The following is a 27,964-nucleotide window of genomic DNA, read 5'->3' on the forward strand; positions in this document are numbered from 1 at the left end:
GTGATGCTGGAGATGAGGTGCTCCACCACTGCTCTGCCAGCTGCTGGGACTTTGCTTAGACACTTCAGAAATCTGCTTTGTGCGCAGTGACGGTCTCTGGGTTTACAGGGTTTGGTCCTTGCTTCCTTCTTCAACCTTGACTTCAGGGCTGCGTGTGTCACGGCAGGGCTGCTCTCAGGGCCAGCGTGTCCTCTACCAGGAGGTTCCTCCTGCAGTGGGATGATGATGCCCTTGAGTGAGAGACTGCTCCCCTGTGCTGCCCCTGTCAGGGAAACCCCCCTCTTTCCCTTCCTCCCCGCCTCCCTTCGGGATTTGCTGATCAGCGGGATGTGGTGTTTATCACCCAGCAGATTTCCCACTGCCACACAGGGGGCTGGGCTGGACCCCCGTGCTGCAGCAGGGCGGGATGAGGCTCTGCAGAGAGACCTGGCCAGGCTGGAGTGATGGGCTGAGCCCAGCTGGAGGAGTTTCAATAAGGCCAAATGCCGGGTGCTGCACTTGGGCCACAACAACCCCCAGCAGTGCTACAGGCTTGGGGAGGAGTGGCTGGAGAGCTGCCAGTCAGAGAGGGACCTGGGGTGGTTGATAATGAGCCAGCAGTGTGCCCAGGTGGCCAAGAAAGCCAATGGCATCCTTGCTTGTGTCAGCACTAGCGTGGCCAGCAGGGACAGGGAAGGGATCTGACCCCTGTGCTCGGCACTGGTGAGGCCGCCCCTCGATGAGTGGGTTCAGTTTTGGGCCCCTCACTCCAAAAAGGCCATTGAATGACTCGAGCGTGTCCAGAGAAGGGCAACGGAGCTGGTGCAGGGTCTGGAGCACAGGTCTGATGGGGAGCGGCTGAGGGAACTGGGGGGGTTTAGTCTGGAGAAGAGGAGGCTGAGGGGAGACCTCATGGCCCTCTGCAACTCCCTGAAAGGAGGGTGCAGAGAGGGGGGATGAGTCTCTTGAGCCAAGGAACCAGCGCCAGGACAAGAGGGATTGGCCTCAAGCTGTGCCAGGGCAGGGTCAGACTGGCTCTTAGGAAGGATTTCTTTGCAGAAGGGGCTGTTGGGCGTTGGAATGGGCTGCCCAGGGCAGGGGGGGAGTCCCCATCCCTGGAGGGGTTGAAGAGTCGGGTTGACCCAGCGCTGAGGGATCTGGTGGAGTTGGGAACGGTCAGGGTGAGGTTCATGGTTGGACTGGAGGAGCTTCAAGGGCTTTTCCAACTGAGATGATTCTGTAATTCTGTGGGACACAGGGACACCTGCGCCAGGATGCTGCAGTGATGCGCAGCCCAGCCCCACTGCCGGGCAGTGCTCACCCACCAGCCGTGTGGCTTCACTGGTGGCGTTGCGGGCACGGCCCGGCTCAGCGGGCAGGGTTAGGGCTCACAGGTGCAGTCATGAGGGCTGTTGTTTCCCCCCCTTGCAGGAGATCGACGGGAAAGCCCTGCTCTTGCTGCGGAGTGACATGATGATGAAGTACATGGGGCTGAAGCTGGGGCCAGCCCTGAAGCTCACTTACCACATCGACAAGCTAAAGCAAGGCAAGTTCTGAGAGGACACTTGGCAGGGCGGATCCTGGAAGCTCCGCTCCTGGCCATCCATCCCCACGCTCGCCTGCCGACAGGTACGCATGCACACACACCCATTTACGCCGCAGACGGACACCTCGCCGACGCCCCGGCCCTGCCGCAGGGCTCCAGCCGCCCGCCCACCCCTGCGCCAGCGGCCAGGCCCCGGCGGCACTCGGGAGGGGGCTGGCGCACGGCCGGCCCCGGGGCTTCGCACCAGACTCGAGTCGTGGGCGTCCTGTTGGAAGCGGAGGGTCTCTCCCTGCTGCCCAGCCAGCGCTTCTCCGCAGGCTCCCAGTCCGGCCTCCCTGGGATGGAGCAGCAGCTCTGGGCAGAGCCCGCGGGCACTGGGCTCCTCTCCCTCTCGCCGGGGCTCGTGCGCTCCCAGCCTCGCCTGCTCAGGGTGGCCCTTGGCTCCTGTCCCCTCGCAGGGGCGGTGGGCTGGGGGGGCTGGATGCTCCGGCTGCGAGGGGGACGGTGCCCCCGCCCCGTGCTCGGCCCCTGTAGCACCGTGGCAAGCTCAGAGCGACCGCCCCTGTCCCTGTCTTCCACGCCTGGGGGAGCCCGGCTGCCCGTCCCACTCGCCTCCCGAGCTCTGCCTGCCCCTCAGCTCCCTGCCTTCCTCCAGCTGGGGACGCTGGGCGGGGGACGGAGCCCTTTGTATTTATTTCTGACTGGGGGGGCCGCGTGGCAACACCCGGTGCTGCCCAGGAGCGTGGAGCGAGCAGTGGGCGAGCTGAGGAGTGTGGCTGGGTCTGGCGTACCCGTGGCCAGGATGGGCCTGGGTCGGCGTCAGAGGCTGGCTGGATGCTGCAGGACTTCACTGATCCTTCTCTCCTTTTTTTTTTTTTTTTTTGAGGGTTTTTTTTTATTTTTTTTTTTTTTATATAAGGAGTTATCTGTTTAAAATGATGAAATGATTTTTCTACCTGTTGTTAAACGTGCAACTCTTGGAGATTTTTCAGCCAGAGATGCAAAGGTTCGTCTTCCCAGGGGCCCTCCCAGTCCTCTGGTGTTTCGGTCCGTCCCAGCTCAGCGTGTGCGAGAGGGTGTTGGGTCTGGCAGGTCAGAGGATCCCCCCCACGGGGTGACCTGTCCCTGCGCTGCTCTTCCTGCAAGGGCTTGGCCCTACCCGATGGCACCTGTTTGTTTCAGACAGTCTAATGTATTTATTTTTGATGGCACTTGAGCGGTAACCTGCTGTCCCAGACACGTTACTGCAGCTGCATAGGGGAGCGCTCCCCCACCCTGCCACCGTGTCCCCGGGGCTGCAGCTGCGGGGCTCAGGGCTGCCCGTGGGGACAGGGGCTGCGCCTGCCCGGCTGGGACAAGCTGGGGAAGGGCTGGCGGGGGCAGGCGAGGGCTGTCCCAGGCCTGTGCTCCCGCACGCGCTTCGCTTCTGCGGTGACCAAAGGGCTGGGCCGGGGATCCCCACGGCAAGCACTTCTTCCGTCTCCTGCCTTTAGCTCACCCTCTGCATCCAGAGCAGCGGCTCACACCCTCGTCCCTGCCACCCTCGAGGCCCCGGCCAGCAGCAGAACGGGCCCCCATGCTGAACAACCCTCCAGTCTCTTGCACTGGGTCAGGTTTACCCCTAAGGGGAAAAGTTGCAAAAAAAAAAAAAAAAAACCCACCACAAAACCAAACCCAAACCCCAAAGTAATAAAAAGGCTCTTTGTTATACAGCGAAGTCTGTGCTGCAGTCCCTGCCGCTGCACCAGTGTGGTCGGGGGGAGGTGGGGCTCTGGCCGCTCGCAGAGCCCCGGCGCTCGCAGCATCAGCCCCGGGACCCCTCGTTTTTACCTGACGCTGGCCCGCTGCAGACAGGTCCCCGTGCGGGGTCAGCCAGTGCTTTCCTCTGCACTTATTTTACGTTGATTTGTTTATAAATAAAAGGATAACTAAGTTCCTCCCTGCTGGTTGTGTGTGCAGTGACAGGAGCGCTTGGCCGGACCCCTGGCAGCGTCTCCCCGCGGGTGCCCGCTGTGAGGGGAGCGGGGGGGCAGGGAGAGGGGTGTTGCTTCAGGACAAACCCCTGGCTGTCCCGGCCCTGCGCCGCCGGTGCTGCGTGTGGGAGCACTGGGCCACACCTGGGCTGAGACAAACAGACCGACACAAGCAGTCTGGTGATGCGGCGAGGTCGGGCTCCTTCGTGTCGGTAGCGGGGCGCGTCGGCTTCCGCCCTGTCTCCGCTCAGCCCCTCGGACGCCCCCCAGGCTCTTTGCAGCTCTGCCTCTTAAAAGCCTCGAGCGTTGCCTGGTCCTGTCCAAAGCAACTGCTCACTCCTCTCCGGGAGGTTTTTTTCCCCAGGAGCTCCCTGTCAGCGAAGCGCTGCGGGTCCCTGCGCTGCAGCACGGCCCCGTCCCTGCACGCCCTCTCCCACGGTTCCAGTGCTGGCTCCTCCGGCAGCGCCGGGTCCTGGTGCGGGCAGAGGCTGCCACAATTCTGTGGAGCTTGTGGGGGGTGTTGGGGCAGGGAGCAGCCCCCGGCTGGAGCCCCTGCACCCATCACTCTGCAGACACCCCTCAAAGCCGCACGGCTGCCCTGAGGCGGGTGACAGCGGGTGGGCAAACGCCACTCACAGCCAGACAGTGGGCACAAGGCAGGGAGGGGGGACACAGCTGGGCTGAGCCCCCCGCATTGCTCACCAACAGACCCTGAGCACGGACCCCACGGGAAGGGGGCTGGTGGCAGGGACTGGGCAACACAGCGGGGCCAGAGAACCCACCCTGTGCATGTGGCACCTGCGGGGGTGCTCTGTGTGTGCCCCCCAGCAGCGCTGGCCCCCCCATGGCACCACCGCGAGGTGGTGGTGAAGCCCGGGTGGGTCTCACCCTCATCTGCAGCGAGACGGGGTTTGGGTCGTGGCTGGAGGCGCCGGGAGCAGCGTGTGACAGTTCCACCGGGGCTGGTGGCGAAAGGAGGACCAGGAGGGGTGGGAGGGACCCAGCCCCGGGGAGGGCAGTGAGGGGGGCGCTCCTGGCCCGTCCTGGAGGTTCAGCACCAGGTGAGGTGGGAGAAGCACCCCAGGTCTCTCCTGCAGCCGTGGGGCTCACTGAGCACCCCCAGACCACTCCCCCCTCGGACTCAGCTGTGTGGGGCTCCCAGCCCGGGCCAGCAGCCAGCCCTGTCCCCCCACAGCCACCATCACCCCTGGGACAGCAGTGCAGGGAGCGTGTCCCTGCCCACAGCCCCACGGCAGCAGAGCCGGGGCAGGGGCTGAGCTGCTGAGGTGCCTCAGCCAGGTCCCACAGCGACCTACTCCCAAACGCCAGCGACGAGCCCACGCAGACCCTTTTCGTTTGTAAAATTTCACTGCATCTTCCTTCAACTTCCAATGCTCGTTCCTGTTGCAGCCCTGGCCAAGAGGCTGAACCGCAGCAGCTCAGGGTGGGCTGGGGGGGGCTGGCAGGGCCCACGGCACCGCAGTGTCTGGGGGCTCCATCCCAGGGCACAGGGGCGGCCCCCCCAGCCCAAGGACTTGGCCCCGGGCCGGTTCCTGCCACCCCTCGGCGGCGGAGGGCAGCCTGCAGCATCACCCAAGTTAAACTGGGACTCTCCTGCCCTGCAGAGGCCGTAGGCTCAGTCCCAGGTTCCCCCACTGCCAGGGGAAAGCCCCGGAATTTCAGCCAGACTTTGGAAATAGGTGTCTAAAACCCACTGCAAATACAGCTAAAAATTTTTTTCTAGCTTACACTGGATTAATTTAAAATCAGACTTCAGTCCTTTTCCTCCCTCTGAGCTACAGAAGTAATAGAGCAAGCTCTTGGCTAGTGACTCATTTTATTCCAAATAAGCATTTAATGACCAAGTCAGTTGCACAGTTTTGGCCAAAACAAAAACATTTCAGGAGAAATAAAACAAAATTGTGCTACAGATAAGGAGTGATCTCAGGGTGCTGGAGGCCCAGCCCCGTCCTGGGCAGGGGTTGTTCAGGTCAGAGCAGCCCCACGCCGTTACCCTTTTTGCAGAACTGTTAGAATTGGCACACAGGAAGAATGCTCAAAGCGTTCCGGGCTAAAAGCAGCTTTACAGTGTATATTTAAAATAATTGAGGAATAAAGCAAGAGGGGCTGTGGAAAAGATGATTTAAGAAGAGACAGGACAGTGTTTAAGTTTTGCATCGGATGAGACGGGAGTTAGTACTCAGCCAGGCTCGAGACGTACAGCTTTCTCCAAACTTTAATGAACTGAAGAGTTCTGAACATACAACACTTCAGACAACCGAGACACTTTCTTCCTTTCCTCTAAATTACCAAAGACCAAAAACTCTGTTGCTTCCACTGCAGCAAGAGGCGGGGGGGGGGGAAAAAAAAAAAGGCGAGTGCATTTCCCACCCCAGAACTGCAAAGCCGAGCGCGGGCCAGCGCAGAGCCACGGAGGAAACTGAGGAACACTGTGGGCAAACGGCGAAGCCCCCCCCAGGAAACAGCACTTGGGTGTTGGGGGACAGCGGCTCCGCCGTGGGACAAGGCAACGGAAGGAAGGCTCCGCTTCCACCAACGCGACAGCACCGCGACCCGCCCGGTCCAAGGCGAAGCACAACGGGAGCTGTTCAAGGCAGCATCTGAAAGTAGTTCACTTTCTTTTCTGTACCTCCCCCTTGATGCAAGGAGTTGAAACTTCCCAGCCCAAGAAGCAGCACCAGCAGACACTGGCATGGAAAGGGCTAACAGTTACGCCTCATTTCAGGCAACAATGGGCTTTCCTGACAGTTTGGTTTTTTGTTTTTTTGTTTTTTTTTCACATGATCCAAGTTCATTGCATCCCTGCAGCGTGACATATCACAGTTAGAGCTGATCATGTTCCAGATTAACTCTATTCCAGGAAGACTTTCCTGGTTAAAAGTTCATTGCCGGCAATGAATGCACCAGGAGTACCAGTGCCAGACATTTTTAAATACTACTGAAAAAAACCAAAAAAGAACAAAACATACCCCCCCCAAAAAAAAAGAAAAAGACTGCATAAAGCTGAACAGACTCATCCTCTGCAGCACAGCACGGCTCAAGAACTGAGCAAGCCCCCAAACTCTAGTGTGATCCACGTAATTTCCCCAGTTGCAATTCCCTGCTGAAGGAGCCAAGGCGGGAGGAAGCCCCTCGACTGTCAGCGTCCAGGATACCAACTGCTGCCAGCGTGGGCCGGCACTGGGCCGGACACGGGCAGCTGCATTCTCCCCAGCACAGCAAGTCCCATACCCCAACCTGCTTTTTATCTCCAAGATGGTGCTAAGTGAAGAAAGTCTAGAGGGGCATGTGCTGCAATGAGCTCTCCTCCAGAAATACAGAATCTATGCAGAAAATAAAGGACAGATCTGAGGAAATAAAGGGACAGGATTTCGTAATGAAAATTATAAAACCATAACTTAAGAAAGCCCAAAGCTGACAGTGTTCAAGCTATTGCTGTAAGAATGCCTGGAAAATCTAATGAAGACTCTTCTCTTCAGCGAAGACACATCTGGAGAAAGAAAGAAAAGGAGCAGGAATTACTGACAGCGAAGAGAACAGGCTGGAACTGCACAGCACACTGAAGTCTGAGCCCCACATGCATCACTCCAGACAAACACACACTTGGGACCTGACAGCACTCCTCTCCCCAGGAGAAAAGGTGTCAGGTTTATAGGGGGACTGTGGCAACATTAAGACCAGTGTATTACACCCCTAAGACAGCAAGCTCCTTCTAAAAGTCAACGTTTAAATGAAACGTAGGCAGTGAGCACTGTTAAACTAAGAATTAACTTCATGCACTGCCCTCGGCCGGTACCAAAGGAAAATCTTCTCCATGATGTAGCTGTCAGGAGAGTTGAGCTGAGCCGTGTACCGGCAGGCCATCAGCAGACAGGGCACACGCTGCCGTGCCACTGTCACCTTCCCTGCGATTTCTTCATTCGGGGACAGCCCCCGAGGCTCTGGGTGTCGGCGTGGCACCAGCCTTGTCACATCAGGGAGCACGGGGGATGCTGACAGCCAGCCAAAGGCTCAGAGTCTCTTCAGGATAAGAAGTTACAGAGGATTCTTCAGCTTTCAGTTTGCTACTGTATCAGCCGTGGAAGGGCCCCACCCCAGCGACCCCAGCTCCCTTCAGCACCACAAAGGCCCCGTCCCACGACCAGGGATGGGAAGCACTCCTGTACTAGGCTCGGGCTAACCCTCCTCCTCACTCTACAGTTAACTTGGGAAGCGTCTGCTACGCGAAGGAAAGGGGGAGGTGGGAAGAGCTGGACATCCGTGGTCCCCTGGCATTTAGCAATAAACCCCTGCTCTCACTCGACACGCATGTGCACAGATGCTGCTTAACTTCTCCAAAAACACCCCAGCAACCAGCCAGAGCAGTGGGAAAAAGTGTTACATCCATAATCACCTACCACACAAAGGGAGAACACATGTAAAAATTAAGTCTAACTTTTTGCTGGTGAATGCGAGGTTTTAGTGCCCCCCTCCAAGACTGGATTATGTACATCCAGTTTTCACATCCACGTAACATCTGCAGCAGCTATTACCATTTGACAGAGAATCTTGCTGTCTCAAGAGATGAGGGAGAACTGGTATTTCAAAAGTGTTCTTTGGCAAAGGTGAGAGATTGTTCCCAAAATAATAAACTTTCTAAATCCAGTAACCCCTTGCTCAGCTTTGCCTCCATGTTCAGGAACGTGTGCTACATTTGTGCTTTGTTTCTTTATTTAAATTTAATCTCAAACTCCCACATGTATTTTTATACTTTATTATGTGTCAATTTGCTAAGGAAACACCCACCCCCATCTGTTACACAGACACGAGGTATTCTGCATCCCCCAGCACAGCTGGAACACGTGTGTGAGCACCAGCACTTTTCTACCAACTGATGTGAAACATTCAGATGCCAGGAGGAAAGACTGGGCAAGGAAGTTTTTCCATAAGGAAAGAAGTTGAGGTCATTAAAAGTTACCAGGAATCAGTCATGATTTACTGATGGAAACTTCAGCTCTGTTATCTCCAAGTCAGGTGAGCTGCTGCCACTTCTATCGCTGTAGGTGTCCCTGCAGAATTGAGAAAGATTTTGTTTTACAGAGCACAAGTGCTTTATAGACCGGGATTTGCATCAGCAATTAGGGGGGTTTGGTAGCAAGTACTGCTGGCTGAAGTTGAAAAGCAGAGCACAGAGAATTCCTAGTGAAGCTGTCCCTTTGGAAACAGGGCTGAGTCATCTCCAATTTTAAGATTTGTGAATTAAAATGATTATACATATAATAGTCATTTTACAAGGCAAAGTTATTCTAACTGGAATTCATTAAGCAGGAAATAGGAGACTGGTTAACCACCCATAAGCCATTCTACTTCAGCTTCCCAGCCGATTGCCTTTAATCTGTTAAACAGCTTTTTCAGATCACAGAATGATTCTGATCGAAGGGACCTCAGGCCAGTTACACCACAGGCACAGCCACCAGATCAGACACGGCTGCTCAGGGCTTCACCCAGCCGCAGTCTGAAATCCTCCACGGACAGAGACCTGCACCAGTGCGTGACTGATCTACTGGTGAAGGAGATTTTCCTTATATCCAGTCGGAACCACTCATTTCAATTTATGTCCATTGTGTCTCATGTTCCCACCATGCACTTCTGCAAAGATCCTGTTTTCATCTCCTTGATAATGTTTTTGTAGGTGCTGGCGGGCTGCTCTTAGGTCCCCATCAAGTCGTCCCTTCTCCAGGCTGAACAAGCCCGGCTCCTTCAGCCTCCACTCACTGGGCAAGCACTCCAACCCCCTGACCTTCTTAGCAGCCCTCCAATTTGTACTAGTGACCCCAAACTGCCCAGAACAGTCTAGATGTAATCTAACAAATGCCCAGTAAAGAGACACAATCACTCCTCTCCATCTACTGGCAGTGACCTTACTCCTACAGCCCAGGATGCTGCTGGTCCTTCCTCTGCTGCCAGCACACACTTCAGTTTGCTCTTCAGCAAGACCTCCCCAGCACAGCTGCTCCCCAGCCTGTCTTACTGCATTCGTCCTTGTTAAGCCTCATCAGGTTCCTGGGGGCCCACTCCTCCAGTCCAGGTCCCTCCCAACAGTGGTCCCATCCTCTAGTGCAGAACCCGTTCCCCCTCGTTTGGTGTCACGGGCAAAACCCCCCAGGGTGCAAAGATGAGACTTACCTGAAAACATGGTGAGAGCTACAAGGGCACAGGAATAAAAGGGGAGTACAGGCTGGGCTGTAACTGCCACTAGTATTTTCAGATTATACACTAACCGTGAAACGATTTGTGACCACAATCACAGAACCACAGAATCCCAGGTTGGAAGGGACCTCAAGGATCATCTGGTCCAACCTTTCTTGGCAAAAGCACGGTCTAGACAAGATGGCCCAGCACCCTGTCCAGCTGAATCTTGGAAGTGCCCAATGTTGGGGAATCCACCACTTCCCTGGGGAATTATTCCAGTGGCTGATTGGTCTCATTATGCAAAACTGTCCTCTCGTGTCCAACTGGAATCTCCCCAGGAGTAACTTGTACCCATCTTTTCCACATGACTCCTTGTAAAAAAGGCAGTCTTCATTCTCTTTACAGCCACCCTTTAAATACTGGAACATGGTATTTAAAAATACTCCAAGAGCAGATAACACTAACTTAGGATGCTGCAGTGCAGAGGAAACTTCAGCTCCTCTGCTCTGAGAAGCTATTTCAAACTCAAATATGCAAAAGCAGGAAATTAAAATATGTCTCAACCCTTGGAAGCTCTGAAATGAGGCATCTTCACACAAACTCCCTTCAGAGCAGATCAGTCAAAGCACAACTGACAGCCGCTCTCCAGACATCGACACAGGAACTCCTCTGGTGCAGCTGCATTGCAGCTCGACCCAGAAAGGCCAATACTTTCCTTTTTGCATCACTTTAGTTTAATACAGTCAGTGCTATTTCTCTTTTACATTTAGCTTGAGGTCTTTTGTTTAGTGTGTGTTAGCACTTCAGCAAATCCTCTGCATTCTCCTCTATAAGGAGAAAAATGGGTCACTACCAAAGTGATGTTTATTTGTTGCAGATTGCCACGACTGCTGAGCAGAACTGCAGGGCATTAGGGAGCAGCAGAAGAAAGTAAATGCACCATTAAGTCTACCCAAAACATGAGTTGCTTTGCTAACTGAGACAAAAGAAAGCTTAAGTCAGCAGGAAAAAAAAAAAAGAAGCTACAACCGCCAGGGCTCATTCTTTAAACCAGCAACTGGAACATGTTTTTTAAGGACCAACATGTACCTAGGACTTGTACGAGGAATGTGGGGAAAATCTCCAATCACCTAGAAGAGCAGGCCCAGCTGTGGTTTCCCCAAACACCTCTGAGTGACACCACCAGAGTGCAGTTACTGTCCCTGCAGTCAGGAGCTCACTGCAGGACAGTTCTATGGCACTACAGCCAATCTTAAAATGTGATCAAAGAAAACGTGGAAAGAGGAGGTGCTGCAAATACCCCCTAGTTACCCCGCAGAACCTTTGAGCCAAGAGGATTCTCCAGTTTATCCCGTAGGAAGAAGCACTGCCCTGTGAAAGTTCTGACCGGTGTCTTCCTCCAACCTACCTGGGTGAGAGCCTGCAGCCCTTCTGTAGATAGTGCGTGAGTCTTCCTGCAGATGCCAAGAGGAGGCCGAAGTATGGGGGAGATGGCTTAATTGGTCTGGAGAGGAATTCAGGGTGATACTGAACACCAACGAAGAAAGGATGCTCTAAGAGGAAGAAACAGAAAATATTTATGTCAAGTCTCTTAAGCCTGTGGCAAAACTGCAGTTGAAAGTGCTGATCATGTTGAAGCCCTGATGATGGGGAAGAAGTGTCATTTCTATCCTGCCTTTTGTCCCTAAATGGACAGGCACAGGGGATTCTTTTTTTCTAGTGTAATTTTATGGATGGAATAATTCTGAGAGAGCCTGGACTGGTCCCCCACAAAAGCCTGCTTGGTTACCCTCCACACACTTTCCTTTGTAAAGACCTACACCCACAAACTACCTGCTAAGTACTCACCTTCCAACTCAACCACTTCCATTCGCTCTCCCTCCTCATCCTGGCCTACAAACTTCAAACCCTGCTCTTCAAAACACTTTTTCAATTCTGGATTGACCTAGAAGACCAGAAGCAAGAAAACTCACGATCTCTTGTGTTTGGATTACATAGAAAAGCTCAATACCTACAACAGCATTTTTACCTCAAATCTGTGTCTATGTCTCTCTTCCAAGAAATCATGATCCCCGTACAGCTTCCCTACACCAAAAGGAAGACACTTCTTAGAGCAAACGCCAAACAGTTCACACGATGCCAAGTTTTAACAGGTTGATATGAATCTGCCCCTTCCAGAAGAGACCAAATGCATTGTTCTCCATTTCACTGCTAGAACAAAGTCTGCAAACACCCACCATTCAAGGATGCTTTAACATTCCCAGGTCTCACTTCCCCATATGCACCACACATGCACATCACTCCCAGGAAACACTTCCAAAAGAGGTAAGAAATGCCTTACTCATGATTGAATTCTTGGTTTGGAAGAGTGTCCTTCTCTTGCCAAGCCTCATGGTCCCACCCATTTGCCCGGGATTATGTTCCGGCATGTCTATGACCTGCAGAAAGCATTCAGAGAGGAAGGTGAGACTGAGGGAGTCCCAGGCAGAGTCTGAAACATTAATGAGGGGAAAAAGCCAACATCCATACAGAAAACAGGCAAACCAGCCCAAGGAACATTGTCTTGACAAGGCAGACCAACAGAACTAGAGGAGTTAGCAGAGTTATTCTAGTAAAGGCTGTACACAACTTATGGCAGGTTTGCAGGTATTCAGGAAGCTTTGGCATTGGAAATGGTCTCAGTCAAAGCCTACGCAGATCCCGTGCACTAATACTGTGATATTTACTGAACTGTTAAACAAACAAACAAGCAGGTTTACAGAAACAAAACCCCCACATCAGAATCACTTTGATAAATAACATCGTAAGCTGTTTTTCTAAAAACTTCTTCCTTTTCAGTAGCGTTTTAAATTATAGCAGAAGCCAATCGTTATGGTAGACCCTGGACGAGGCACGTAGAGCCTGCAGTCTAAGGACAGCTTCAAAAATCCACAAATGTTTCAAGGAATTCATGTTAATTTCTGAGATCATAATTAAACAATTATGCAGCGGAATACGGGCATCACCAAATCTTTAACATGTACTCTGTGAAATCAGTTAGCTTTCAAACTGCCCTTTAAGAACCTTTTACCTCTTAGAAAACACCTTGTTTTACGAAAAAGTGTAATTAAAAGTAAAAAAAAAAAAATGCATCAGTGTTTCACCTATAGTAAGCACTGCAATATTCTATGAAGCAGCGACTGCCATACACTTAACTAGGCAAAGACTTTTTCTTTTCAGATTAGTAGATGATGGAAAACAGACTTAAAAGCCACAAGACATCATAATCCAAGCTCTTAACCGTACCAACACGTATGTGCAGAGAAGACTAGCACAGTAAGGATATTACAAGCAAGTCACCATAAACTCACCACTGGATGAGCAGTTTTGGGATCAAATTCTGTCGAGTTAGCATCTGCAATGTAACGTTCATCAATTAAAACACGAAGTGCCTCAAGCCACAACGTGCATTTCCAGGACCTCCCCCAGGTACAGCTGTGTCTCATCCCCGTGCTTCTGGCAAGCAGCAACCTCACCCGTGCTGAGCCACTCGGCGGCACGGAGCTGCCAGCTCACCCCGACAGCAGGAACAGGGCTCTGCCAGCACTGCTTGATGCAAATTTCTGTGGCTGCCTGGAGGTTGCAACTTTAGAGCAACCGGCTAGTGCAGTCGGTGATGAAAGTGAGGGTCATTCGGGAAAAGCACACCTTCAACAGCTTAGAATATTTTAAATAAAGCAAAGCGGGGGGAAGGGAGCAGAAGTACTCTGAGAAACACATTTTCCCCTCACTACTAGTGAGAAACTAAATTTAGCACTCTGTAAAGGGTGTTTGGACAACAGGGACCTGGTGAATTCAAGCAGTGGAGCCCAGAAAGCAATTCAATCCAGTGAAGTAGGTGCAACTGCCTGGTCAGCTGAAATGCTTTTTGGTCTTGGCTCCCGCTGGCTGTAATGGGAGTTTAGGATGTCCAGCACACACAGGCACAACTCCACGGAGGTGTTTTATTCAGGAGCTGAACCTCACTCTAAGCAATAGAAGGTTTTCTGTCATTATAAGCCTGCCTTACTCCACTGATTATTATTTGAATAGGATAAGGAAATTGTCTTTTTCCTTTGAATTAGGAAAGAAGATGGGGAATTTTGCAGCCTAGAAAAAAAAAATTAAATCTACCTACCAATGAAAAATTAAAAATTACAGGTATTACTCAAGCAATCAAAGAAATAACCAAAACCCAGGAAGGGTTTTGTACAATTACCTTGCCAACCAAGAACACTGCGTGCAAACTCCACAACTGCTAACTGCATTCCCAAACAAACTCCTGCAGAAGGCAGAACACAGATCAAGTCAGGACAAGGACCACTGCGCCCATGTTGCAAAGCAACACACCTTCACAGAGCAGTCCGGAGTCAGAGGAAAACCTGGATGAGACAGACCTTTGACTTGGATTTAAGGGTCTGTTCATGCTGTACCAAGTAGTTCTGAGAAGTTTTACTCCACCCCTCCCCTTCCCTATCCACTCTGCTCACACGTTTCTAGTCTCTCACTATGTCCATTAAATGCAGTCACATATTTCTTTGTGCCAAGATCACCACAGCCTCCTCTGAGACTCCCACCCCCTCATTACAGAGATTCCTCATCGTCACACCCACAGCTAACTCCAGAGGATGGCTGTATTACCCAGTTGGCCTTCCTCAACAAGTTATCTTCAAAATTGTACATTCTAGATACTAATGAAAATCAGTAAAGCTCTTGCCACAGAGCTTACTTCTTGCCACATTCAACCTCCTCCTTCTTATGCATGAAACATGTTTCTCACCTAAAAAGGGTTTTTTCTGTTTTCTTGCCCAGGAAATTGCTTGAATTTTGCCTTCTGTCCCTCGAACACCAAATCCACCAGGAACCAGAACTCCGCTGCATGAGGATGAAAAGATCCCAGTCACATGGGGCTCACCAGGATGCCCCCAACCACGTGCCACCTCTCTCCCGTAAAATCCCATAATCTAGACTTGCAAGACCTCACTCCTGAAATGGGCTTTAAAGCCCCCACATGCAAGGCCTGTCTGCAGTGCAGTTTCCATATGACTTCACGTGAGCCGCCACATAAAAAGTCACAGAACTTTCAGGCAAACATTTTATAAATGCAAGTTTTACCTTCCCGAGAAATCCCAGATACAATGCAGGTTACAATACTAGAACAGTTCATGTTGTGTGACTCACCTGCTCTGCACCAAGCATGTCTGCAAACACCTCACCCAGCCTGGCCCGTGCTGGGGAAGCCGCTGGCCGCAGTGCCAGGTTGCCCCAGCCGCAGGCACAAAGACACCAAATTCTGCAGGAGGTTCTTCATTCTCCTGGTACCACCCAGCGCCTGCCTCTCTGAGGGCGAGCCAGCCCCACTGGTTCTGTTTTTTTGGGCTAACTCTCAGCACTCCTCTGCATCCTAATGCTTCTTCCCTTCTCACACATTCTTCCTGAAGAACTTTATACCACGTTTACACCTTCCGTCCTCTCGCTTTGGCTTTAACAGCCTTTGCCAGTACCTATCCTTTCCCCTTATCGCCTCTCACCCTGTTTCCCCACTAAGCCTGTGCACATCCTCATCTGCACGATCACCTTCCCAGCTGCTGCCTTTCACAAACTCCCTCACTTATTTAACAATTCTCCATTTCACCTCTTAGCCTAAATTTCATTTAGAAGTATCTGGGGCAATGTCAGAGTGTGCTGGTACAAGAAAGAGTCTCCAGTGAGACTCTTAACTCCAAAAGTGTCAATAGCAGCAAGTTTATCAGACAAGCTCCAAAGAAATGGCCAGAGTCTAAGAGTCTTACTCAGCACCACACAGCTTCTGCCATGCTTCATGGTATCGGACAGGTTCTTCCTGTAGAGTATCTGGCTCCAAGTCAGCAGAGTCAATATACTGGGAAGAAATCCAAAAAAGGGTGATGAGATACTGCAGCAAGAGTGTACAGGGTCTCCTTAATTCTCATTAAATTAAGATATCATCATTCCTCCTGGTTAGCTCTGGATTTGCTTCCTACTGGATACTTGCTTTTTCTGGGCTGATTTCCTGGCTGCTAGTCAGCAAAACTCCTTTCCCCCACTATCCTACTACCGTTGCACAAACAGAAGCCATGTTTTTTCTACATTCCCCTCTCTGCAGCTCTGCTGTGATGTTCGTTTAAGTCCGTACGACCCAGACTCATTAAACGTAAAGTCTTAATGGAGCACAGCGAGATGGGAACACATGGCTATGCAGACAGAAACAACCACACAGCAAGAAAAAAACTGAATCGCTATCTCATCAAATATACGTCATTTCATCTTCAAAAGGGACTGAAGAACAAATAGGATATGGTGAAACACAGGCTGTTGTAATTAAAGGATGTTATGACCAATGCTACAAATGGAAAAAAACCTGCAAATTTTCCAGTTTCTCATCTTCAGGATTCCAGTATCTCTGAACTTCTGAATGTTCTGGCAGTCTGCTAACCCTTTTGAACAAAAAGACTTTTGTCTCTTTTTTTTTTTTTTTTAAAGGTTGGAATACTGCTAAACAGCTCTTTAAGCCAACGTAAGATGTCCACACACAAGGCTCGCAGAGCCCATCACTCCCCTTCTGAACCACACCAACCCAGCTGTGACGGGAGCTGCCCACAGATGCACACGCACCGTTTACTCTTCACCAGCCCTACTTGTTTTCCTTCTTTTCTCCTCTAGTGCTTTTGTAAGTTGAAAGATAACCCAAACATAGAACAGTGCTGTTACAAAGCAAGCACCTCGCTCCATGACTCGCTGGCATCATGAAACCACTGGACATTTAAAATGTATATTTAAACAAAAGTAAAATTTCTGAAAACAGATACGTATTTCACCTCTTCAGAGATCTAGCTACAGCCAAGGCCCTTAAAAGCACCTCTGCAGCCATACCAGCATTCAAACCTTAACAAAGCCTGCGGCAGGAGCATCGTGAAACCTGTGAGTACCACGAGGTTAACAGCAACAACCTTAAATAAAGGATCACTTTCAGCAACTGTCGGAGAAATTAAAGCACACAGTGCCCTCCTCAAACGCATCCACTGCTCTATCACAGTTCAGCACGCAACACTAAGCACTGAAGAGTTCCCATCAATTACACAGACACCTTGTGTATCTTACAGGATGAACGGCTGGTTTGCTCTGAAGCTGTTTTATGCCTCACAACAGATGTTTTCATACTGTAATCCAAGGACAATTTTAAAGTTCACTGGCTGAATCAACTCTCCCTCACTGTCTGTGGGTTTGTGAAAAACTTAATTAAAATGGGTAGCACTGTAGGTGGAAGAAGTAAGGGGGGGATTATTTTTTTTTTTCCCCACACACACCCCCCCCCAACACTACCTTAATGTCAAGTTTGTGGTTGATAGCCAGTGCAGAATGCTCCAGTGCTTTAATGACAGATGCGTAGGAATCTGAAAACTTGGTGTATTTGCCAACAAGCGCTATGGAACATGTTTCAAGGAGACGGTCATACCTACACGAAATCAAAACACAAGGGTTGCTTCATCATTAACAGGAAACAGGGGCAAGAATCACTTTCATTCTGCTCAGCTTTTCAAGTAACAAGCAGTTGGGATCTTGAAAGTCCAACTAGAGAGATGATGACTTTGAAGCAGATGACCTTTTATAATAATTATGACTTAAAAACACCAAAGCAAAATTAAAAGAAAAAAAAAACAATGACAAACAGTTTCAGAAAGTCATGTATAAATTAACTCATCTCTCCTTATGTTGAGAAGCCATTTTGAGTAGATCCAAACTGTCTTTTCAGGAAGCTGTTTTAGATTCAAAGCCTGCAGGGAGTCTCCTAATAGACTCTCTCTATTAGGAGAGAGGATCAAAGCACAACTCTGCGTATGTTTACACTGTACAGCATCTTCCCACGCTGCTTCTGACTGAGTTCACTTCAGCAGCTAGAAATACAGAAAGGACTCTACAGTCCTAAGACTGTACTGCCTACACTTTCAATCCCCAGCACCTGGCAGCGTAGGATTTACGCAGCATTCTTGGCTACAGCTACGAGATTGTTTAAAATTTATTTCAGAATTGCTAAATACCTTCAACTAAGCTGGTTACTGAGGGCTTTCCCCATCAAAAGGAAATCCTATTGACAGTGGTGGCTTGTGTCAGGCATAAAAATTAAAGGGAAATATCTAGATCTTGAAAATTAATTTCTTACAAGGACAAATATATTTAAGGCTGCAGAAAGGACTCGAACACCAACTGAAAAAAACTTAATTCACTATTTCCCCACAAGAAAAAAACCATCGTGTCCTAGGAGTCTCAGACAGAAGAGTTACAAAACAGTTGTTCCACTTGCTCAAAAGCATACTCAAAAGGTACATTTTTTATTGACACTCCTGATTACTCCTACATATGTCTACAAAAGGATTTCAACACTTTGTAATGTCACCGGGTTTTTTTGTAAGAAAAGGGAGGGCAGAGCTGTCCACCTTTTAATTACTTCAAACTGGTTTTGACATAGACAGTACACTACCAACACAAGGAACTGAGTAACATTATCTTACAGGATTTCATGAAGAAAGGCTGAGAGAGTTGGGGTTGTTCAGCCTGAAGAGAAGGCTCCAGGGAGACCTTATTGCGGCCTTTCAATACTTAAAGGGGACTTATAAGACAGAGACAAACTTTTTAGTAGGGCCTGAAGCAATAGGACAAGGGGTAATAGTTTTAAACTAAAAGAGGGTAGATTTAGACTAGATACAAGGAAGAAATTTTTTATGATGAAGGTGGTGAAACACTGGCACAGGTTGCCCAGAGAGGTGGTAGATGCCCCATCCCTGGAAACATTCAAGGTCAGGTTGGATGGGGCTCTGAGCAACCTGATCTAGTTGAAGATGTCCCTGCTCATTGCAGGGGGTTGGACTAGATGAGCTTTAAAGGTCCCTTCCAACCCAAACCATTCTGTGATTCTCATGTTGGAGGATTTATTTTTTTTCAAACAGTTAAACATCTAGGAAGAAAATGCATTTTTATAGTAAAAAAGAAGAAAAAATTTTGAGCGTGTAAGAACACGAGGAACATGAAGTAACACTTGTCACCTCATAACCAATGACCAAGAAACTACTCTGGAGTCTTAACCTACGGCCAGCAGTGCAGCTCACCTGTCAGCCATTTCCTTCCATTTCATGAGCATCCTCCTGGGCTGCCTCTCAATGGGAAGGTCAAGCCTGTGTCTGAAGTAGTCAACAACTCCCTGCTCCTCTAACAACAGAGGAACCCGGTAGATAGAAGAGACATCATGAACACAGATGACCTGTTCATACAATATGAATGTCATTAAAACAGCGTGCCTGTGCAATTATTTTTAGTCAGATATTCAGAGAGCTTCTATCTCCAGCAGACAACCCTGTGACCACCTAAACTTCCAGGAAATAACATCTGGTGAATAACAACAACATATGAATAGCTTAATACTAGTTTGCACATACTTGAAAAGGTCATCCTTCAACACTTCCCAGGTACTACCTCACTGGAGCCCCCAGGGAAGGGCTCTAACATGATAACCTAGCAGTAAGAAAGTCGGCTGCGACGCAAGTTATGTGAGTGCACAGCAAAGTTCAAAGAACACTTCAAAGAGACTTGTCCTGTGATACAGCCTTCTTGATAATCCTCATCGAAACCAGTTACACTGCCCACAAACCCAACTTCCCCATTTCCCACCGCTGCCATTCTTAACCAGGGCTTCCAATTTGATTAAAGCCCAGGGAAATCGGAGATGTCAGTATAGCAATAAATTTCACAGGGTATCCTTCAAACCCAGAATTAAACAACTATGAGCAAATAATTCTTAGGTTAATGGAGAATATCTCTGTCAACAGTTCTAGTTCACTGAAATGGGCTTCCTCAGAAAAGCAAAGATGGCTCTGGACAACTGTCACCTGTCCATCAGGAATGAGACTGTACTTTAAGGATCAAAAACATACTGGCACAACTATTTTTAAATCCTCGTTTCTCCTGACTCAAATGAAAGCAGAGTTCAACACTGCACCAGTAAAACCAGCTAGGCTGCAAGTTTTCCTCCTTTATAGTCAATAGCACTTACTTCTCAATTAAAGTGCAACTGCAGTCAGAGAAACAACTACGTAAAATGGCATTAAACTTCCTGGAAAGTGACTGACAAGAGCCAACTTACTTTCAATTCCTGGCCAGCAAGACGTAGATATTGTACTGCTGACACATAAATATTATTGCCAGCTAATTCTGAATGTCATACTTGAAACTGCAAGACTCAGTTTGATCTCATTGTATAGGAAATTAGTAAAAATGACTTGACAGAGCCTGGAATTGTGAAGTGATATTCAGTCTTTCACAAAAAGACAAAATTTTTCAAGGTCCAGCTGGATTGGAAATTGCTAATATTTAGCCTACAGACTGTTTGATCATTTTCCAAGGTCCACCTCAGACTATGCTATGCAGAGTAGTCTCAGTGTAAAACGAATGATGCTAACATGGAATTTTTGCATAACACATAACATTCAAGTGAAGCAATGCTTCTCTCGAATAGGATTTCAACTTTTCCGAGCAATCTCTCCTCATGAAGTCTCGGGCAGAAGAATAACATTGTGAAAAGAGCAGTGTACAAAATACATTCATGTATCCTTTAAACCTAATGTTGGGCAACTACTCTTTGGCCTCTAAATAGTGAAAAATCTCATTCTTCTGTATTCACAGAAGGAATGTGGAAGGGTAACGAAGGTCAAAAACAGCTATTCAGAAAATACCTTGGATTCCATAGAATTCTCTAAGCCTACACCAACTACCTTATAAGAAAACCAGGGTGCTGGCATAAAAGGACTATTTTTGCAATGGTTACATGTGTAAGGAATGTAGGTAAGACAAAGCAGCAAATGAATTATGCAGCTAACAAGAGACAGAGCTAGAACACAAAAAAGCTACACTCAGATAAAACTCCACTAGGCATTTGACAAACAGCTAGAATATTTATTGCAAGGAAGTGCAGACAGCGATCTTTACCTGTTCTGGTTCAACATGACAGAACATGGAAATCTTTTCTTTTACTGAGGTATCCAGTGGAGTGGAGCACCTGCAAACAATCTAACAGAACAGCAACATCAAGTTTGTGAAGCAAACCAGAAGTACTCAGTCATTCACGTAACAAACCCCTAGAAAAGCTGGCTTTCTGCAGTCTCCGTGACTTGGGAAAAAACCCCAACTCAGTTATTTTTACTTGTTTATTACCAATACACAAGAGGTCTCAACCTAAGCATTATTTAGACTAAGATATAGTTGCAACATGCCAGTACTGCATTTTTGAATTCAAAGCCATGCAGCAAAACTTACCAGATCTGGTGAGAGACCAAGACCTCTGAGTTCACGAACACTGTTTTGGGTGGGTTTAGTCTTCTGCTCTCCTGTAGAGCTTGGCTGGTCAGAGAAGAGCAGAAGTCGGTATATCAGTTATGATGATATGTAACAATGATTCATCAGGCTAATAGCAACTCTCCACCCTATTCATCTTGCAAAAACTTTGACCCAGTTCTTAGACAATTCACATGAACTTTAAATACCCCTGTACACTACCATTTTAATCTCAAAGACTGAAAGCAACCAGCAGAAACCAGAGTTCAAGTCTGTACAGTAAGTAAGTATGCTTTACAGTGAGGGAAGGAGAGAGCAGAGATCCTAAGGTTTTGATCCACTGCTCCCTCCAAATACCTAGTATTTTGTATTTCTAATTCTTTCTCTGTAAATCACCTGCCCTGGACAGAAGGTGAAAGAAAGAGAGAGAGAGAAGAAGAGAAAAAAGATTGATCTGTGCTCCAGTAACTATCAAGTTGCTGTCAAACCCAGTTCCAAGACATGGAACACTCATACTCTCCAGTACTGTTGACACAACCATGGAAGAATTTTTTCAGCAATGACTCCTGCAGTAGAGATTTTTTTGGTTGGTTAAGACTGTAAATTGTCTCCAAAACCAGAGCAGATAATACAAATGAGGCATTATATGGCATAAAATATGCTTTTGATATTAGCTGGGGAGTTCACCCCATCTACTTGGCACATAAGGATATTTTGTTTTTCTTTGTGATTCCTAATTAACTGATTCTTATCATAGCACTGCTTCATAATACCTGTTCTTAGCTGAATCTCTGAACCAAGGGCAACTGCCACCCAGATTGTTATGGCTGACATAGCAGTCAGATGTGAGTCTACAAAATTACTGATAAAGATCAAAACACACATTAAAAATATTGTTTAGGGGAAAAAAACACAACAGATTAGGTTTCAAAACACAGTATTATGTTTGGAAATTACAAAAGTAACCCAACCTATTTCATGAACTACAGCTAATGTAAATCTTGGGGTTGCGGGGGACAGCAGAGGGGAAGCATACAGCAACAGAAATAGTAAAGAACTCCAGGAAGAGCTTGGAACATGAGCTTATTAACAAGTCCAAATGGCTGTGAAGTCTGGCTGTATCACTGAATTTGATGTTAGCTCTGCAGAAATGAAAGGCTATGCAAATGAAGGGAAACTGAAAGTTTTCAGCTCTAGAAAGCAAGTTTACCTGCAAAAGCTGGGAGACAATTCCATAGAGAAAAACAGCAGTTAAAGATGTAAAACTGTATTTGCTGCAACTCCTATTTATTACACATTCACACACTTTGAAAAGTTTCTGTTCACTTCTTGTGAACCTTTTTAAATACTTAACTATATATTCTCTGCAATTCTTCCAGAAGTTTCTGTATGCAGAAATACAAATATAACTGTGCCTACAGACAAGCATTTCAGAAACACATATTTAGAAGGCAAGTTTTGGATTGGGGAAGCATCTGACCACCAGAACACTTTGGGGTCCTTACCTGGGGAACTAGACTGACATGAATGTTACAAAAATTCTCTCTTTTGGCTTTGAACTGGAACTGCCGGAAAGCCTCAATGAAAGGCATGCTTTCAATATCGCCTACCGTCCCACCGAGCTAGGAGAGGCAAAGACATTTTGAATTAAAGTTAGTACCAAACATCACCTACTGAATTTGTATGATAAAGCATTTTAAAACATACATAGAAGGACACTAAAGCATCTCCCCACCACCTCCCTCCGATCACCTAAAGCGGCGCTAAAAATAATGCAAAAACAATCACCTAAAGCAGCATCATGAAAAGCACCAGGATTTGCCAGGTGTATGTAATACTTCTGCAGCCTCCATTCTACCCTAACGATTACTTTACTTTGATTTCCCCAAAGGGCAAAAAGACACAGGAAAAACATCTTCTCGTATTGGCAGCACCTCTGCAGGAACATTAGCATTACCTCTATTCTCTCTTCAGGGAAAAGAATTAGATGTTAAAATTATAATTTATGAACATTAGGTGGCACTGAGAAGCAAAATTTCTGTTAAGTTTTAGTAACTACATAGAGTGGTTCTGGAGACAGGCAGGAACAGAGACAAGGCATTCTCTGAAGCACTGACTTTCTCCCGTGCATTGGCAGATAGTGCCTCCTAGGGACTTCAGGATCCAGGCTGGTGAGTCCTGGAACAGGAACTGGCACTCGAGCTGCAGAGAGAGCCCCAAGTCACCCTGACCCGGGCACGCTGACAAGCTCCCTCTCTCCTGTGTTAGCACATCCCGCCAGCCAGCTCAGCAGCCTCAGAGCCTTCGCCCTGCTCCCTCTCCTCTGGCAGCAGGACGTCCTGTACAACACAGAGGGAACTGCACGGGGTTTGTCACCACTAACTTGGGCCATTCCCTTTTCTAGGTCTGTGCTTGAACTAGTCCCTCCAGGGCTCCCTTTACTAAGGAGGAAAGACAACTGTTTCCAGAGGGTGATTTACCCACCACCCCTCTACCCACTAAGGAAAAACAGGGCACAGCATGATTAACTCAGACTTTGGCTTATAAAGTTACAAGAGCTAAAATTCATTCTGTAGGCTAATTCACATTACACTAGAGAGAAAAGCATCTCAAAAATATAACTGTCCAAGAACTAAGTCTTTCTACATGCAGATTCAGACACAGAGCACTCAAGAGATCAGACCGAATAAGTGAAGCTAACAACGGGGATTTTTAATCAACTCAACAACATGCAAAGTTGAACATTACTGTAAAAAAATTTACTACGCAAAATACACATATAGTTCATCTACTCCATAAAAACAAAAATATATAGTTTTGCTTCTTGTAAGAGCTACAAACCTCAATCACACAAACTTGGGGTTCAATGCCATCTTCATCTACAGGAATTCGTGACTGCCTCATCACCCATTCTTGTATGGCATCGGTGATGTGGGGAACAACTGAAAAAGAAACCCAGGCAAGGGTTAAAGCACAACCCACGCACATTTCTCCCTCTTACTCATTACAGAACAAATTATTGCAACTAGCCAGTGCTTCTTCCCATATGACTTCAGCATAGATTTGTGTCTTTAAAGAAATATGCATTTTTGAAGTGATTATTCTTGGCTGTGATTTTCAAGAGAAGTGCCTTGGCAGGAAATTTAATCCTGCCTCAATTTAAACACATGTAAGCAATGTTTCCTTTAAGCTGGAAGATTCAAGTACAAACAGTTCTTTGCTCTAAGCAGAGAGAGTTACTGTTTTAAACTGTCTGTAAAAGTCCTTATCCAAACCAGCTGTGGAGGATGCTTAAAAAGGGAAGGGACTGATCTGATCCCCAAAGATCCTTTGGGTTTTCTAATGACACGACAGTTATCAAAAGCAATAACCATTTTAAGCAGCTAACAAACAACCCACAAGTGTATTAGTCTCAAGTCTGTTCACACTCAGTATTGGCTATGTTACGACAGCTGGATCCAAGTCCAGTATACAGTCCAAAGAACAAGCAGTATGTTGCTGAGCACTGAAAGTTTTGAGGGGTTTACAGGTAACCTGATTCAGCACGGCACACACCGGTATACCCGCACCAGTGCATCTTCTACTTCCCCTTTTAAAAAAACAAACAAAAAACATCGCAAGGACAGCATATAACAAAGAGCTCAAGTTAAGATGAAATGCAAAAGCACCCAGCCAGGACAGAAATACAGAATATATTTCTAAACATCAGAAAAGCAGCTTCACATCACCTTGGACAGTTTTTCCAAGATAATCTCCCTTCCTCTCCTTGTTGATGACATACTGGTAGATCTTCCCAGTGGTCAGATTGTTGTCTTTGGTGAGTCGGATATCGAGGAAGCGCTCATAGTTACCGAGGTCCAGGTCCACCTCCCCTCCATCATCTAGCACAAACACCTCCCCTGTGGCACACAGAAAAAGGCACAAGCACACACGTCAAGGGGAAATGGCCCACATCAGCAATTTCTTGGTTTAGCCTGGGACAGCTGGAAGAATTCAGCATAAGGAAACACCTTCTTTGATTGCTACAGCAAGCCGAGCAGCTAATAAAACTAAAAGCCTTATATAACATACAGGACTACTACAAGGAGGACTGAATCCCTCAACCAGGCAGCAGCGATAAAAGACCAGACAGCACATCTCTGCTGTTCGCTGGCAGCTCGATCAGCCCCACCAGTCAGCCCGGAGCCACCGACGGGCTCATCCCACGGGTCCCACAGGCAGGACCAGAATCACAGAATCACAGAATTGTCTCGGTTGGAAAAGCCCTTGAAGCTCCTCCAGTCCAACCATGAACCTCACCCTGACCGTTCCCAACTCCACCAGATCCCTCAGCGCTGGGTCAACCCGACTCTTCAACCCCTCCAGGGATGGGGACTCCCCCCCTGCCCTGGGCAGCCCATTCCAACGCCCAACAACCCCTTCTGCAAAGAAATCCTTCCTAATATCTAGTCTAAACCTTCCCAGCCACAACTCTTCCGCCACGCAGAGGAGATGGCTCCTTCCAGGCAAAGGCAGCCCCAGGACCCACCGGAGGAGCCAGCCCCCGGCTGCCGGCCCGGCCCGCGGGGCCACTCACCGTGCTCGTACGGGGAGAAGGTGCCGGCGTCGATGTTGATGTAGGGGTCGATCTTGATGGAGGTGACATGCAGCCCGCAGGACTTGAGGATGGTGCCGATGCTGCTGGCGATGATCCCCTTGCCGATGCCCGAGATCACCCCGCCCGTGACCAGGATGTACTTCATCTGCCTCGCTGCCTGACACCGACACCGCCTCAGCCAGGGCTCTGCCCCGGGCAGGCGGGGACAGACCCGCTGCCTGGAGTTACGCCGGACCCCGCCATTCCTGTCAGCCACCCCCCCCGCGCCATTCCCGCCCGTCGCTGAGGGCCGCTCCCCCCGCTCCTCCCCGCCAGAAATTCCCGCCGCAGCCGCGGCCCCACCGAGCCACTCGTTTCCCGCCCCCCCCCGCTCCGCGTGGTCCCGCCGCCGCCCCGCGCCCGCCCGCCCGGTCCCGCCCGCCGCGGCCCCTCACCGGAGCCCGCGGGGCGCGCGCGAACGGTGCGTGGCGGGCGGGGGGCCGGGGCGCGCGCCGCGCTGCTGCCGGCCGGCGGGGCGGGAGGCGCAGGCGCAGCTCCCCGCCGCGCAGGCGCGGTAGGAGGGGGCGGAGGCTGCCGCGCCTCAGCGCCCCGCCCCGCCTCAGCGCCCGCCGGGGGCTCCCCCCGCCCCTCGCCCTCCCCGCGGCCTCCCCGGGCGGCGGGCTGCGGGAGGAGCCCGGTGCCAGCGGGTGGCTGTCACCCTGTGCACCCCTGAGGGAGCGGGGGGGGGCTCCGGCGCCGCTGGGTGCGGGGGGAGCAGCTCCGTGGAAAGCTGGGGGGTGATCTGCGGCCCTGCAGACCTGGGCCTGGGAGGCTTGTGCCGGCTCCTGAGGGCGGTTCAAGAGCAAACCTGCGGAGGTTTGGCTGCTACAAGGAAATGATCGCCTACTTTGCAACTTACTTACTTATAGCAACTTATAATGATTTCTGAATATTGCTTAATAATCGTGGGGGAACTGGGGGGGTTTAGTCTGGAGAAGAGGAGGCTGAGGGGAGACCTCATGGCCCTCTGCAACTCCCTGAAAGGAGGGTGCAGAGAGGGGGGATGAGTCTCTTGAGCCAAGGAACCAGCGCCAGGACAAGAGGGAATGGCCTCAAGCTGCGCCAGGGCAGGGTCAGACTGGCTCTTAGGAAGTATTTCTTTGCAGAAGGGGCTGTTGGGCGTTGGAATGGGCTGCCCAGGGCAGGGGGGGAGTCCCCATCCCTGGAGGGGTTGAAGAGTCGGGTTGACCCAGCGCTGAGGGATCTGGTGGAGTTGGGAACGGTCAGGGTGAGGTTCATGGTTGGACTGGAGGAGCTTCAAGGGCTTTTCCAACTGAGACAATTCTGCAATTCTGCTTGCCCTGACTGTCCTGTGGAAGCTTACCAAGGGCTACTGGTACTGTGTTCATCAAAACAAAGCAGTTTTCTCTGGAAACTTACCAAGAATTACTGTTTGACAAAAATATGTTTCTTGTCCTTGGAAAGCAGATGTGCTCTAGCTAGTTTACTCTTTGTAATTAATAGATAGCCACATATGGACGGTAGAAATTGATACACTGGTACTTTTAGATAAGATAGAATGAGTAAACTGGCTGAAAACACTCTTGTTGTTCAAGAAATTGGCCAAGACAATCTGTGCATGCTCCGAGGAGAAGTACAAGGTGAGGAGGGCTGTGAGCCTTCCTCCAACAGACCCCCGGAGACACCCACCAGGAGGCAATGCAAAGAGATCATAAACTGCTGACCCCAGCCTCTAGAACTAACCCAGCCTTACTCATGCATGTGGATATTTGTGTTATGTAATCAAAGGGATATGTATAGCCAGACTCTATAATAGTTTCTGGTAAAATGTGTTGTTGGGGTGCAAGCTTTGTGGAGAGATCCCCTTGCACCACGGCACCAGAGTAAACACACCTGCTTTATAACTCTATTTGAATTGTAGAGTCTGTTTCCACAAATCACGGCCCTGTCAGGAGGAGGAGGAGGAGGAGGATCTGGCCTCCCTTCATACTGGGTGCCCACAGCTGCTGTTTGTATACTAAGGAAGCAGAACTGAAAAGAACTCAAAATATCAAGGAAAGCTTTCTTTACAATCACTTCTGTGCTCTTTTCCAACCCAGGCAGCCGGTTCCTGCAGGAAAAGGAATACACCTGAGCAAATGGAGGAGAGGATCGAGGGAAACCCTGGCCCGGTTAGGTCCAGAAGAAGTTTTTTGCCTTGATCTTCAGTAGACTAGTGTTTTGCCTTCAGCATATTGGGTGGCTTCTTATAGGAAGGGATTTCTCTTGACTCTTGGACAGACCAACCCATTTCTCGGTCAGGGCACTGCTCCTGCTGCG

At 49.1% G+C, this 27,964-nt stretch overlaps 2 protein-coding genes across 11 annotated transcripts in view; one reads left to right on the forward strand and one right to left on the reverse strand.

Annotated features, from left to right (window-relative positions):
• The window catches only part of SCMH1 (Scm polycomb group protein homolog 1), a 75,828-nt gene extending 72,364 nt beyond the window's left edge, over nucleotides 1–3,464 (forward strand). For all 9 annotated transcript variants that reach the window (XM_074850704.1, XM_074850709.1, XM_074850702.1 and 6 more), the window contains one exon: nucleotides 1,411–3,464. In XM_074850704.1, the coding sequence (XP_074706805.1) occupies nucleotides 1,411–1,536 (126 nt within the window). In that variant the 3' untranslated portion in view covers nucleotides 1,537–3,464. The remainder of the gene's footprint in view (nucleotides 1–1,410) is intronic.
• Nucleotides 3,465–5,318: 1,854 nt separating this feature from the next.
• On the reverse strand, nucleotides 5,319–26,164 carry CTPS1 (CTP synthase 1). 2 transcript variants are annotated; one of them, XM_074850781.1, is made up of 19 exons: nucleotides 26,080–26,164; nucleotides 25,625–25,802; nucleotides 24,777–24,947; nucleotides 23,890–23,990; nucleotides 22,554–22,670; nucleotides 21,031–21,114; nucleotides 20,704–20,784; nucleotides 18,831–18,982; nucleotides 17,050–17,182; nucleotides 15,501–15,589; nucleotides 14,489–14,583; nucleotides 13,928–13,990; nucleotides 13,041–13,084; nucleotides 12,032–12,128; nucleotides 11,720–11,775; nucleotides 11,539–11,635; nucleotides 11,099–11,243; nucleotides 8,477–8,567; nucleotides 5,319–7,009 (listed from the first exon to the last, which is right to left on the reverse strand). In XM_074850781.1, the coding sequence occupies exons 2-18, from the start codon at nucleotides 25,788–25,790 to the stop codon at nucleotides 8,483–8,485; spliced, it is 1,776 nt and encodes a 591-aa protein (XP_074706882.1). In that variant the 5' UTR covers nucleotides 25,791–25,802; nucleotides 26,080–26,164; the 3' UTR covers nucleotides 5,319–7,009; nucleotides 8,477–8,482. The 2 variants fall into 2 exon arrangements, with proteins under 2 accessions (XP_074706882.1, XP_074706883.1); XM_074850782.1 differs by having other exon boundaries at nucleotides 25,625–25,798; nucleotides 26,080–26,134.
• Nucleotides 26,165–27,964: the final 1,800 nt, after the last annotated feature.

Source organism: Strix aluco, chromosome 26 (assembly GCF_031877795.1).
Source record: "Strix aluco isolate bStrAlu1 chromosome 26, bStrAlu1.hap1, whole genome shotgun sequence".
Classification (NCBI taxonomy): domain Eukaryota; kingdom Metazoa; phylum Chordata; class Aves; order Strigiformes; family Strigidae; genus Strix; species Strix aluco.

Excerpts from the sequence above, each read along its gene's own strand:
- CTPS1 (XM_074850781.1), bottom strand. The coding sequence starts at position 25,790 with ATGAAGTACATCCTGGTCACGGGCGGGGTGATCTCGGGCATCGGCAAG. Across the intron at positions 20,785-21,030 it reads TTGGTCTCTCACCAGATCTG|ATTGTTTGCAGGTGCTCCAC; the intron begins GTAAGTTTTGCT and ends CTGTTCTGTTAG. Across the intron at positions 15,590-17,049 it reads ACCACAAACTTGACATTAAG|TATATTGACTCTGCTGACTT; the intron begins GTAGTGTTGGGG and ends ATTTCTTCCCAG.